General features: G+C 40.6%; 2 protein-coding genes and 1 long non-coding RNA gene across 4 annotated transcripts in view; 1 reads left to right on the top strand and 2 right to left on the bottom strand.

Annotated features, from left to right (window-relative positions):
- The window catches only part of LOC115803507 (uncharacterized), a 25,811-nt gene extending 22,102 nt beyond the window's left edge, over positions 1-3,709 (top strand). The window contains exon 5 of one of the 2 annotated variants that reach the window (XR_004024255.2): positions 1,691-3,709. This is a non-coding gene — a long non-coding RNA (uncharacterized LOC115803507). The remainder of the gene's footprint in view (positions 1-1,690) is intronic. The other variant, XR_016394921.1, reaches the window with a different exon arrangement.
- FAM186B (family with sequence similarity 186 member B) overlaps positions 1-10,226 on the bottom strand; it is a 20,241-nt gene extending 10,015 nt beyond the window's left edge. Inside the window, 3 exon segments of the mRNA XM_089920682.1 lie at positions 1,970-2,152; positions 6,626-6,851; positions 7,665-10,226. Coding sequence (XP_089776808.1) covers positions 1,970-2,152; positions 6,626-6,851; positions 7,665-7,760 — 505 coding nt within the window. The 5' untranslated portion in view covers positions 7,761-10,226.
- Positions 10,227-11,146: 920 nt separating this feature from the next.
- The window catches only part of FMNL3 (formin like 3), a 79,973-nt gene continuing 76,756 nt past the window's right edge, over positions 11,147-14,363 (bottom strand). The window contains exon 28 of the transcript XR_016394920.1: positions 11,147-11,801. The gene's annotated coding sequence lies outside the window, so the exon portion shown is untranslated. The remainder of the gene's footprint in view (positions 11,802-14,363) is intronic.

Here is a 14,363-nt window from a genome sequence, read left to right on the forward strand (position 1 = left end):
GATCTCTGCTGGGCTCAGAGCTTGCTCAGAGCTTACCTGTCAGGGTCTGTGAGCTCTACAGCACCTGCAGGACCCAGAGGGGTCTGGACCTATTCGAACCAGTTCAACCCAATTCAACACGCCCCTGATCCTCCATATTTCCCTGGAGTAGAGTGATTTTTCTAATCATGCTACTTCCCAGTCTCAATACCTCTGTTTGGCTACCTATTGCCAACTATCTAAATTCTGGAAGCCCACCTGGCACTTAGACTCTAGATCACCTGGGAAGTTGTATTTCCCTTTCCTGTTACCACTGGACTGTGTCTGTAGAGAATTTAACACATGGTCCTGCAATGGTTTACATTCTTTTATAATGACTAATATCTTTCTCCATTTTGGGGGTCATGAATTCCTTTGATACTTTGATGAAAGCAGGAAAATGTACATAAACACCGGTTGTGCACTTTGTGTTCAAACCCATTCATATGCAGACTTCAGCTCCTCAGGGATGGTCCACGGTCATAGCTGTATCCCCTTGGATCTACTATGTATAGAGCTGCTGGAGTGATTATCTTGGAGCATCCATTCATTTCTCATTCAGTGAACATCACTGGCAGACAAAACACTGGCTAACTTTGGATGAGGGGCTAAAGGAAATATGGAAATTAAATGACACTGAAATCAAGCCAGCATTTAGCTAATACTGTCAGAGAGGCCATATGCTCTAACGGTTCAGAGCATGGATTCTAGAGTCAGATAACTCGGACTTGAATCCCATCCCTACCACTTGCCTTAGGCAAGTTTCCTAACTTCTCAGCACCTCTATTTCTGAAAAATGGGGATAATCATAGCATTTACTTCATGGGACGTAAGTAGATTATGCATGTTTAGTACCAAGCACTGTACCAGGTACCTAGAAAGTGCTCAATAACTAATCCCTAAAAAAATGAATAAGACACAGCCTTTGCCCTCCAGAAATTTATAACCTAGCAAGGAAATAAATCAAGTAAACAAATAACTATATTTCAAGACATAATATGACAAGGATAGTAGGAGACATTGTCTCCTTCTCCTCCACCTTTCCTTGCTTCCTCCCTCCCCCATCTATCGACCTTGCTTAACTGGTAAGGAACCTGGCCATGAAAATCAATGGTAAAATGATAATGTCAGCTCTTGTTTATTAAGCCCTGAGTGTGTGTTCTGAGCACAGTGCCAGATGCCTCACACCACGTGCAACCCTGTAAGGTAGACAATGCTCTCCTCACTTTGCATATGAGGAAAGTGAGGTTCAGAGAGAGGGAGTAACTTGCCCAAAGTCACACAGCTAGAAATTGGGATTCAAACTCAGGTTTGTCTGACTCCGAAGCCCATGCTCTCGAGTAAGATTAAGAAGCCAGAAAACCTGTGCGTGGGGCCTAGGTTTGCCACAGGCTTTCCTTGTGGATCCTTCTCTCCTCTGAGCTTCAATGTTCTCATCTACAAAATGTGGCAGTTAGATAATCCGGGCCCATTCTAGTGCTGAGAGCAGTGATATTTCAAGGTTGAGCCATGTTGCTGACTGGCTACTTCTGGAGTAGCCACAATCGAGAAGGTTCTAGAAGGGCCTCCAGCTGAGTCTCACCAGACTGCTTGGCTCTGCATCTGGGTTTGGTTTAAGGAAAGGATGTTCCTCTAGCTCTAGCTATAAACTCCACCCTTTCTGACCTTCCAGCCTTGTTCCCCAGAACCTGCACGAGGCCGCAGCTCCAGGGACCACCAACGAGGACCTGTCTCCACATCACACCTTCCTTCAGCCCTGAGGGACAGCCCAGAACTGCTCACTTCTCAGCTTGGGTCCACCACCCCAAACTCTTACCACTGACCATCCATCTCAGCTAAAGCTTTTGTTATGGAGGAGAATCAGAAAGACTCCCATAGACCCTGGTGTGTGACTTCTTTCCTTGAGATGGCATCTGCCCCAGCTCCCCTGCCAGGTGCTCCTGGAACCTACTTTGTGCCCCTTTCCTTTGTCCTTCAATGAGAGTGGAGCAGAGGGAAATGAGAGACTCGATGCCTCCTTTGGTGGCGATGAGGGAGAGAGGTAACCCCTTCTCCATCACCTCGATCCATTCATCCAGGGCTTCCTCTTCCTCCTCACTCTACCTGTTCCTGATCTCATAGGTCAGACTGTCACCTGGAGAGAGAGTGGGAGATGCAGGCTGAGAATAGTCTGTCCTCTAGGGAGCCCCAAATAGCCCTATAGGATAGGGGTTACACCAGCAGGCTTTGAGGTTGGATTGGTTTAACCTCTTATTAGCTGTATGATGTTGAGCAAGTCACTTATTTCCCTAGCCTTAGTATCCTTGCCAAAAAAGGGTTGGGTATGGATTAAATAATACTAGTGAAATGATTAACATGAGACCTGCCATGTAGAAAATATGCATAGACATAGAACAGCACTGTTGTACTACAAGGTCAGCAATGTGCCTATCTTGTTATTGCTCTATCCTCACTGCCTAGTCCAATATCTGGACAATTAAATGAATTAACTGCAGTCAACAGCCCTGCTTAGTTCTTGGGGGCAGCTGAAGGACCACTGAGCCGAGAGCTCCTCAGGGGCAGGGCAACGTGAGTAGGGGTAGGGCATATCCGTATACCACCTTCCTCCAACACTGCAGCATCCGCCATACCTCACACCAGACTGAGGTCTCCTGATCGGATAACTCTGGTCTTAACAGGGGTAGCATCTGGCTCCAGGGCTGCATGCTGCTGGTCCACACCCAAATGGCTATACCAGTTGCTTACAGCTGGCATCAGTGCTGTTTGGCTCAGTATCCATTCAGTACTTTGAATATCACCCTTGAGTCCCTCTATAAAATAGCTAGTGTGCTTCACAAAAAACAATTAGAACTAATAAACAAATTCAATAAAGTTACAGGATCCAAAATCAACATATAAAAGTCAGTTGCATTTCTACACACTAACAATTAACTATCCAAAAAAGAAATAAAGAAAACAATCCCATTTACAATAGCATCAAAACAATAAAATACTTAGGAATACATTTAACAAAGGAGGTGAAGGATCTCTACAGTGAAAACCATAAGACATGAATGAAAGAAATTAAAGAAGACACGTGTAAATGGAAAGATAACCCATGTTCATGGATCAGAAGAATTAATATTGTTAAAATGTCTATACTACCCAAAGTCATCCATAGATTCAGTGCAATCCCTATCAAAATCTCAATGGCATTTTCCACAGAACTAGGAAGAACAATCCTGAAATTCATACGGAACCACAAAAGACCCCAAATAGCCAAAGCATTCTTGAGAAAGAAAAACAAGGCTGGAGGCATCACACTACCTGATTTTAAGCTATATTACAAAGCTATAGTAAACAAAACACTATGGCACGGGCATATAAACAGACACATAGATAAATGGGCCAGAATCAAGAGCTCAGAAATAAACCCATGCATATACGGTCAGCTAATATTTGACAAGGGAGCCAAGAACACTCAATGGGGAAAGGATAATCTCTTCAATAAGTGGTGCTGGTAAACGTGTACATTTACATGCAAAAAAATGAAATTGGGGCTTCCCTGGTGGCACAGTGGTTGAGAGTCCGCCTGCTGATGCAGGGGACACGGGTTCGTGCCCCGGTCCGGGAAGATCCCACATGCCGCAGAGCGGCTAGGCCCGTGAGCCTTGGCCGCTGAGCCTGCGTGTCCGGAGCCTGTGCTCCGCAACGGGAGAGGCCACGACAGTGAGAGGCCTGCGTACTGCAAAAAAAAAAAAAAAAAAAAAAGAAATTGGACTCCTATCTTATACCACTCACAAAAATTAACTCTAAATTAATTAAAAACTTAAATACAAGCCCAGAAACCATAAAACACCTAAAAGAAAACATAGGGGAAAAGCTTCGTGATATTGGTCTTGGCAATGATTTTTTTTGGGTATGACATCAAAAGCAAAGGCAACAAAAGCAAAAATAAATAAGTGGAACTACATCAAATTTAAAAGTTTCTGCACAGTAAAAGAAATGATTATCAAAGTGAAAAGCCTCAACCTACAGAACGGGAGAAAATACATGCAAACCATGTATTTAATAAGGAGTTAATATCCAAAATCTATAAGGAACTCACACAACTTAATAGCAAAAAAACAAATAATCTGATTAAAAGATGGGCAAAGGATATGAATAGACATTTTTCTAAAGAAGATATACAAATGGCCAACAGGTATATGAAAAGGTGTTCAACATCACTAATTATCAGGGAAATGCAAATCAAAGCCACAACGAGATAGTACCTCAGACCTGTTAGGATGGCTATTATGTATAAAAGACGAGATAACAAGCAATGGTGAGGACCTGAAGAAAAGGGGACCCTTGTGCACAGTTGGTGGGAATGTAAATTGGTATAACCATTTTGGAAACCAGTATGGAGGTTCCTAAAAAAAATTAAAAATAGAATTACCATATAGTCCAGCAATCCCACTTCTGGGTATATATCCATAGGAAACAAAATCACTGTCTCCAAGAGATTTCTGCATGCCCATGTTCACTGAAGCATAATTTACAACAGTCAAGACATGGAAAAAACCTAAGTGTCAGTCAGTGGATGAATGGATAGAGAAAATGTAGTATATATAATGAAATACAGATAGTCCCCAACTTATGATGGTTCAACTTATGATTTATTGACTTTACAATGAGACGAAAGTGATACACATTCAGTAGAAGTCATGCTTTGAATTTTGATCTTTTCCCACGCTAGTGAAATATGGTACAATACTCTCTCATGATGCTAGGCAGTAACAGCAAGCTACAGCTCTAAGTGGCCACAAAATCACAGGGGTAAACGATGGATACACTTACAACCATCTGTATGCATACAGCCATTCTGTTTTTCACTTTCAGTATAGTCTTCAATAAATTACATGAGATATTAAACACTTTATTATAAAATAGGCTTTGTGTTAGATGATCTTGCCCAACTGTAGGCTAATGCAAGTGTTCCGAACACATTTAAGGTAGGCTAGGCTAAGCTGTGATGTTTGGTAGGTTAGACGTATTAAACACATTTTCAATTTATGGTATTTTCAACTTATGATAGGGTTATTGGGACATAACCCCATCATAAACTAAGGAAGATCTATATTATTAAGTCATAACACAGAAGGAAATCCTGCCATTTGCAACAACATGAATGGACCCTGAGGGTATTACACTAAGTGAAATAAGTCAGACAGAGAAAGAAAGACAAATACCGTATGATCTCACTTATATGTGGAATCTAAAAAAAGTTGAACTCACAGAAACAGAGAGTAAATTGGTGGTTATCAGAGGCTGGGAGGTGAGAGAAATGGGGAGATGTTGGTCAAAGGGTACAAACTTTCAATTATAAGATGAATAAGTTCTGGAGATCTAATGTACAGCATGGTGACTACAGTTAATAACACTGTATTGTATACAGGCATACCGCATTTTATTGCACTTTGCTTTACTGTTGTTTGCAAATACTGCATTTTTTAAAAATTGAAAGTTTGTGCAAACCCTGCATTGTCAGATGATGGTTAGCACTTTTTTTTTAAATTTTTTATTTATTTACTTATTTATTTATTTATGGCTGTGTTGGGTCTTTGTTTCTGTGCAAGGGCTTTCTTTAGTTGCGGTAAGCGGGGGCCACTCTTCATCGCGGTGCGCGGGCCTTTCACTATCACGGCCTCTCTTGTTGCAGAGCACAGGCTCCAGACGCGCAGGCTCAGTAATTGTGGCTCACAGGCCTAGTTGCTCCGCGGCATGTGGGATCTTCCCAGACCAGGGCTCGAACCCGTTTCCCCTGCATTGGCAGGTGGACTCTCAACCACTGCGCCACCAGGGAAGCCCCCGATGGTTAGCACTTTTTAGCGATAAAGTATATTTAATGTACATTGTTTTCTTAGACATAATGCTATTGCACACTTAATAGACTACAGTAGAGTATAAACATAACTTTTACAGGTACTGGGAAGCCAAAACATTCACATGATTCACTTTATTATGATATCCACTTTATTGTGGTGGTCTAGAACTGAACCTGCAATATCCAAGGTATGCCTATATTTGAAATTTGCTAAGAGAGTAGATTAAATATTCTCACCACACACACAACAAAGGGTGACTATGTGAGGTGATATGTTATTGTGATAATCATTTCACTATATACATATATGTTTATATATAAAATAATCACATGTACACTTTAAATTTACAATGTTGTTTGTCAGTTATATCTCAATAAAGCTGGAAAAATAAAAAATAAAACAGCTAGTGTGAGTTTGCACTTAGGTTCTATCTTACTAAAAAATGAGATGTAATAATGAACCCAGGACTTAGGCTTCATCACATATGCACCTAATATCACAATCTATTATGTTTTGGACAATGACATGTTTGCCTCTCTAGGGAATAGAGGTGATATGCTACGACATGAGTGGGACAATGTTTCACTGGAGAGGCGCTGCGATGTGTCTTTTGCGCCCTCTGCACCCACCACCCTGCACTCCCCTCCCAGCAAATGCTGACCTAGGGTAGGGGAAAGGAGGAGGCTGAGTGAGCTGGGACCAGCATCTTGGGGGGGAAGGCACCCGCCCTCAGGACTGCACCCAGCCTGCAAACTCACCCCAGTCACCTAGCCAGTGGAGAATTTCATACAAGTGCTTTTCTTTAGTCTTAGCATCATTGGAGAGTGAGGTAATTTTCTCCAGCAAGATGAATGTGTTCTTGCCCTTTCGCTCTGTCTGGTGAGACTTTGCCTTTGTTTTGAAATCATATCCTAATTCTTCCTGGAAGCGGCTGATGGCACAGCTGACATTGTCCAAGATGTCTGGGAGCTGGGAAGAAATATCCTATGCGGGAGGCAGCAGACTGTAGTGTTTTGGGGTGTGAACTCTGGCGCCAGATGCCATGTCCTAGTAGTGTGATCTTAGACAAGTCAGTTAATTTCTTGGGGCCTCAGTTTTCTTATTTGTAAAGTGTAGATAATTATAGTACCTGTGTCACAGGGGTTTTGTAAAGATTAAATGAACCAGTATTTGTAAAGCACTTAGGACAGCGCCTGGCACATAAAGTAAGTGTTAGCTCTAATTACTGTCATTTTGATTATTAAGACCAGCTCGGGGAGAGAATACTAAAAATCCACAGCAAACATTTCTTCAGAATTTGCTGGGGACTTCTGGACATCTCTCCTCACAAGGATCCAGAGGCAACAAACTAGAAAAATGAGGCCCCAAGAAACCCTCAGGATCACAGGCTCCCGTTAAAAAAATGCACCAGAGGCTCACGTGCAGGGTGATTTGAATCTTTGGCCATTTCCCTGTGAGTTTCTAGGGCTCAGCTTGGGGCACTCTGACAGGTTGCCAAGAACAGACCCCAATCAGGAACTCTGGGCTCCTCCTCCTGCCCTGGTAGGACCCACCACGATGTGTCTCAGGGCCAACCTAAGGCTTCCCTGTGGGCTGTCTGCTTCCTGGGCCCATCCCTGCCTCGGGGGCAGTTTGATTCCAGCTCACCCTCCACTAAACTGTCCACAAACCCAGCTTGCTGAGGATCCCAGGACCCCTGAGGGCCCAGAGCTGGAATCTTACCCAAATCTGGGCTCAGTCCCTAGCCTCCACATCAGACCCCAACAGAAGGGTGACACCCTCATCTCAAGGGGTTACCTCCTGAGCCCGAGTTAGTTGGGCAGCCTCAATTCTTGAGATGATGGCTTTCACCGACACAGGGGTCACCAACAGTGGGGGTTCGTCTTTCTCCATTTGGGATCACTCTGTCAGTCACAAAGATGTCCGGTGTCTCTGGTACAGGGGCCTGGACACATGATGTTGGCTGCTTGCGGGTTAAGGACTCCAGGGCAGCTTGAGTACCCTCTTCCTAGCCACAGCTCCCTGTAACTGCCAGACATCACGTTCCAACTGACCTTCTTTTCTCCAGTGACATCATCAGGTTGATTGGAAGAATGACTCCCTGTCATCTATCTGCTTGATTATCTAGCTTTTTAATCCATCACCTAATATATATTAACTTGACCTGTTGCTTTTTAAAAATCGTTAAATGTTATGCTCCCAAACTAAATATTAACGGCTAAAAGTAGGAAACAGCAATTAGAAAAAGTTCTTTTCCCAAAGAACTTTTAATTAAAAAAAAATTACAGCCCATCAATAACTAATGGGAATATATTTCAATTTGCACCAGGGGTCAGGGCTTAACCAACACTGTCACTGAAGGTAATCATCAGTGCCAGAGGCCTTTTTAAAACAAATGATTAAAATGGACATCACTGTATGCCCAGGACTAGAACTTTGCCTGGTATATAGTAGGCACTTAATAAACATTTGTTGAATTAATGAATCTGTAAGTAAAAATACATATATGTGCAAATTATTCTTCCATGTTACTGAAACATTTAACAGATAAGGAATTAAACATTGTAACTTCAGTTCTTAGCAGTGCCATAGCCACTTAACAACTTGTCACCTGACACCCACCTGTCTTTTACATACTATCATTCATTCACTTATTCAAAGTTAATTCTTTCATTGCCTCACTTACTCAACGAACACTTATTGGTAACGTTCTATGTTCCAGGCATGGGGCTAGATGCTAGAAATACAAAAAACAGTGAGACCTAGTTCTGTCTTTGAGGCAGTCACACCCTGGTTTATGGATACCTGTCTATCTATACATCTGGCACTGGATGGTCCTTTAATCCCTTATGATTTCAGAGCATGTTGTAGGTTACAAATAACTTATTTATCCTTACAAACATGTAGAGCCAGCTGAGGCTCAGAGTTATGAGACTTATCTAAAGTTACAGAGCTGGGAAGTACAGACTCAGGACTTCAACCTGCTTTTCTGATTCCCAATCTGAGGTCCTTTCCCCTTTTCTCCCTTTCCCTCCCCACTTCTTCTTTCTTTTACATATAATCATACTGATAATTAGATCACAAATAGGTACTTCCCTGGTGGTCCAGTGGTTAAATCTGCCTTCCAATGCAGGGAATGTGGGTTCAATCCCTGGGCAGGGAACTAAGATGCCACATGCCGCGGGACATCTAAGCTGGCGAGCTCTAGAGCCCACGTACCACAGCTAGAGAGCCCACGTACTGCAATTACTGAGCCCGTGCACTCTGGAGCCTGTGTGCCACAACTAGAGAGAAGCCCGTGCACCACAACGAAGAGCCCGTGTGCCGCAACAAAAGATCCCACATGCCACAACTAAGACCCGATGCAGCTAAATAAGTTAATTAATTTTTAAAAACCCATACATTTATTTAAAAAATTAGATCACAAATAAATGATCTAAACAAGCCAATTAAAAGATAGATTATAAGATTCAATTAAGAAAAACCCAATACTCAACTATGTTCTGTCTACAAGAAACACACTTTAAATAAAAAGATACATATACATTAAAAAATGAATAGAAATAAACCATGCTAATACTAATCAAAAGAAAGCTAGAGTGGCTATATTAATTTCACATTTTAGAACAAGAAAGATTAGCAAAGATAAAAAGGGAGGGATATTCCATAATGATAAAGGTGTTAACTAATAAAGATGACATAATCTTTCATATATATATATATATATATATATATGAGCCTAATAAGATAGCTTCAAAATACATGAAGTGAAAAACTTATAGAAGTGAAAGGAGAAATGGATAAATCCACAATTAGAGTTAGAGATTTCAACACTTTTCTTTCAGGAATTGGAAAAAGTAGAAAAAAAAAAAGTAAGGATATAGAGGTTTTGAAAAACACTATCAACCAGCTTGACTCAATTGACATTTATAGAACATCTCACCCAACAACAGCAGGATGCATTATTTCCAAATGCATATGGAATAATAATCTGGACCATAAAACAAATATCAATAAACTTAAGAAGATTAGAATCATATAAAATATGTTCTCTGATCACAATGGAATTAAACTATAAGTCAATAATTGAGAGATATCTGGGAAAATTCACAAATATTTGTAAATTAAACAACACACTTCTATATAATCCATGAATCAAAGCAGAAATGACAAGGAAAATTATGAAATTTTGAACTGAGTGAAAATGAAAACATGACATATCAAGATTTGTAGGATACTGCCAAAGCAGTGCTTAGAGGAAGAAACTAGATAAGGAAGAACAGAGAAACTCAAGCAGAAGGAAATAATATGGTTAAGAATAAAATAAATAAAACAGAAAACAAACAAACAAAAATGGAGAAAATCAATGCAATTACCAAAACCTGGTTTTTTGAAAAGATTAATAAATTGATAAAGCTTTAGCCAGCTTTTACCAGGGGAAAAAAAAGACACAATTTACAAACATCAGGAATAACAAGGGGACATCATTACAGACTCTACAGTGGGAATAATAAGAGAGTATTATGAAAAAATGTTATGCCAATAAACTTGGTGAATTAGACAAATTCCTTTAATAGATATCATCTATTAAAGCTCAATAAGAAAGAAAACCTGAAAAGCCCTCAATCAACCAAAGATATTAAATTAATAATTAAAAACCTTTCCTTCAAGGAAAACTCCAGCCCCAGACAGCTTTATTGGTAAATTTTTTGCCAAACATTTAAGGAAAACATAATACAACTCTATATAAACTCTTTGAGAAAACTGAACAGTATGGAACACTTCTCAAATCATTTTATTCGGTTAGCATTACCTTGCTACAAAAGCCAGACAAAATATTACAAGAAAAACACAGACATAACATAGACATAAAAGAAAATAAAATGGAAGCTGCTGACAGGAAAAAAAATTATCTGCAAAACATGTATTTGATAAAGGACTTGTACCCAGAATATATAAAGAACCACTATAACTCCATTACAAGAAGGAAAACAATCCAGTTTTTAAATAGGTAGAAAATTTGAATAGACACATCACTAAAGAGGATATTCAAATGGTAAATAAGCACATGAAAAGATTCTCAGCGTCATTAGGGAAACAAAACTACGACTTGTTAACCTGTGACAAAGTGAGAGAGTGGCATGGACGTATATACACTACCAAACGTAAAATAGATAGCTAGTGGGAAGCAGCCGCATAGCACAGGGAGATCAGCTCGGTGCTTTGTGACCACCTACAGGGGTGGGATAGGGAGGGTGGGAGGGAGGGAGACGAAAAAGGGAAGAGATATGGGAACATATGTATATGTATAACTGATTCAGTTTGTTATAAAGCAGAAATTAACACACATTGTAAAGCAATTATACCCCAATAAAGATGTTAAAAAAAAAAAAAAGTGAGGATACCAAGTGTTGAGGATGTTGGGAAAGTGAAACCCTTGTATATTACTGGTGAGAATGTAAAATGGTACAGCCACTTCAGAAAAGTGTTTGGCAGTTTTTTAAAAGTTAAGTATACATTATCACACAATTCCCATTCCTAAGTATTTAGCCAAGAGAAATGAAATTTACCCAAGAGAAATGAAAACATATGTCCACACACAGATCTATATGCACAAATATTTATAAACAGCTCTATTTGTTATAGCTCAAACCTACAAACAACCTAAATGTCCATCAACTGGTGAATGCATAAACAAATTGCAGTATGTCCATGCAAGAAATACACTACTTCACATTAAAAAAGAATGAACTGGGCTTCCCTGGTGGCGCAGTGGTTGAGAGTCCGCCTGCCGATGCAGGGGCCGCGGGTTCGTGCCCTGGTCCGGGAAGATCCCACATGCCGCGGAGCGGCTGGGCCCGTGAGCCATGGCCGCTGAGCCTGAGTGTCCGGAGCCTGTGCTTCGCAACGGGAGAGGCCACAACAGTGAGAGGCCTGCGTACCGCAAAAAAAAAAAAAAAAGAATGAACTACTGATACATGCAACAACATGGATAATCTCAAAAGCTTTATACCAAGTGAAAGAAGGCAGGCACAAACTACCACACACTGTATGACTCCATTCATATGAAATTCTAGAGATGCAAAACTATAGTGACAGAAAGCAGATCAGTAGGTGACAGGACCCAGATGAGGGAGAAGCGACTGACTGCAAAAGGGAACAAAGAACGTTTCTGAGGGAAGGAAATGTTTTATGTCATGATTATGGTGGTGTTTACATGACTGTACCATTTGTGAAAATTCACTGTACCCTACACTTAAAATTGGTGAATTTTATTATGTGTAAACTATACCTCAATAAAGCTGATTTTTAAAAATGCAATGTTTTATAATGCCCAAGACTGTGGCGGGATTGTGGGCAGACAGTGCAAGGGGCTGGAAGTTAGGAGGGTATAAGGAAATAACTCTTTCTCTTTTCTCAGGTGGCAAGTCTTCTCTTTTTTCCTTCCCTTTACCCTTGGGGCTGGGATGCTCCCTCCTCCAAGCCCCTCTCCCATGCAGTTCAGGCCAGTAGCAGCTCCTTCACCACAGTTCAAGGGTCACACTAGTTGATCACTAGCCCAGAAGAGATGTTTCTAAACCTTTTTTAAAAAAGCAGCTAACCCCCTTTTGCAAGCAAAGCCTTCTGAAGAACCTCACTATCTAAAACAGATAAAAGCAATGTCTTATTAGAATACATTTGTAAGTTCAACTTCATGATATCTCTGTATTATAAAATCATTCGATATCAACAAGCTTGTTCTGACAAACCCAAAAATTTGATACGTAGGACATTTGAGTGTATATATTTTTAAACTACTGTTTTAAAAATATTTAAAATATATTTAAAGTTTCTGGGTAAAAATGGTAGATTGAACACACGTATCTAATTCTGTTCTACTAAAAATATACTAAAACTATAGCAAAGGGATTTTTTTAAGGCATAAGTGCACAAAGACAGGGAAACAGGAGAGGAGACGAGCAAAATACTTTAGGAAGCTGTTAAGCATATGGATGAGTGGTTGTTGATAGACTAGAGACGGATGAATCCTAAGGCAGAAGTGGGGCAACCATATGGCAAATGGAATTAGTTGTGCCAGATTGCTGACCACCCCAAGAAGGAAGACCTAAAGATGTGACATCAGAGGTTCCCTGCAGTGAAGCTCTTGGAGACAAGCCCCACCCATGTACCTCAACCCACAGAGCACAAACGCTTCTCACTGGGATTTTGGTAACCCATCCTTAAATGTGAGCAGACAACCAGGGATTATAAGACCTTCAAGCAAAGAATCTAACATGAAAGAGATCAAAACCACAGAAAAAGAAATTTAGAGAAAACAGTGATTATGCAAGAGAAGAAAACTTAAACCATCATTAGTAGTGTCAGAGATAAGCTATTGCAACATTGAAACAAAATAATATGCTATAAAAAGGAATAGCTAGAGAACAAAAATAAAGTGAGAGTAATAAAAGTCTTTAAAATATTGAAAAACTCAGTAGAAGAATAGGAAGATTTGAGGAAATCTCCCAAAGACAAAGTAAAAAAGATGAAAAGTAGGAGAGAAAAACAAGAAATGAGAAGGACCAGTCCAGCAGATCCATCATCTGAATTATAGGAGTTCCAAAAAAGAAATAAGAAAGAAAATGGAAGTGAAGAAATCACTAGTGGGATGATTCAAGATTATTTCCCAGAAGTTAGGGGCACTGAGTGCCCAGCACTGCCAATAGCTTCTCTAAGACATATCACTGCCATTTTAGAACCCTGGAGACAAGGAGAGGTTCAGAGAGGGGGTAGAGCCCTTGCTCCACAACAAGAGAAGCCACTGCAACGAAGAGTAGCCCCCGCTCGCCACAACTAGAGAAAGCCCACGCACAGCAACGATGACCCAACACAGACAAAAATAAAAATAAATAAATAAGTAAATTAAAAAAAAAAACTGTAAAAATAAAATGTGACTGATAAAAGTTTATGGAACCTCTGAACCACTTCTGCTGTGCCTAGAGGTCTCAATAATAATGTTTGAAAACAACAGGACTAGGCCTTCATTTGAGGCCATCTAGGTATTACAATGAAAACCAGATGAAGTTTTGGAATTCCCTGGTGGTCCAGCGGTTAGGACTCCACCCTTCCACTACAGGGGGCATGGGTTCCATCCCTGGTTGGGGAGCTAAGATCCCCCCACGTCACAGGGCGCTGCCAAAAACAAAAACAAAACACCCACATGAAGTTTCTCTCTACGTCGGCCCAAGAACGACTCTCTCTTCCTTTCCTCCCATTTGTCACCTTTAATTTAGGACTTCTACTTCGTATTTGTTGCTTTCCTACCTCTCCCCTGCTAGACTCTAAGCGCCTTGGAATTGGACCCAGGTGAGACTTCTTTGTATCTTCAGGACCTAGCACAGTACCAAGCACGGAGCACAGGCTCAATTAAGTGTTGATAAATAAAGGAAAAAAGAAACACCTTTACCCGGGCCTTGGACAGAAGGTGCTCGACCTTTCTGCACCCGTATGCCTGGA

This window comes from Delphinapterus leucas, chromosome 11 (genome assembly GCF_059928025.1).
Source record: "Delphinapterus leucas isolate spDelLeu-1000000601 "Yukka" chromosome 11, BTC_Dleu_Yukka2, whole genome shotgun sequence".
NCBI lineage: Eukaryota > Metazoa > Chordata > Mammalia > Artiodactyla > Monodontidae > Delphinapterus > Delphinapterus leucas.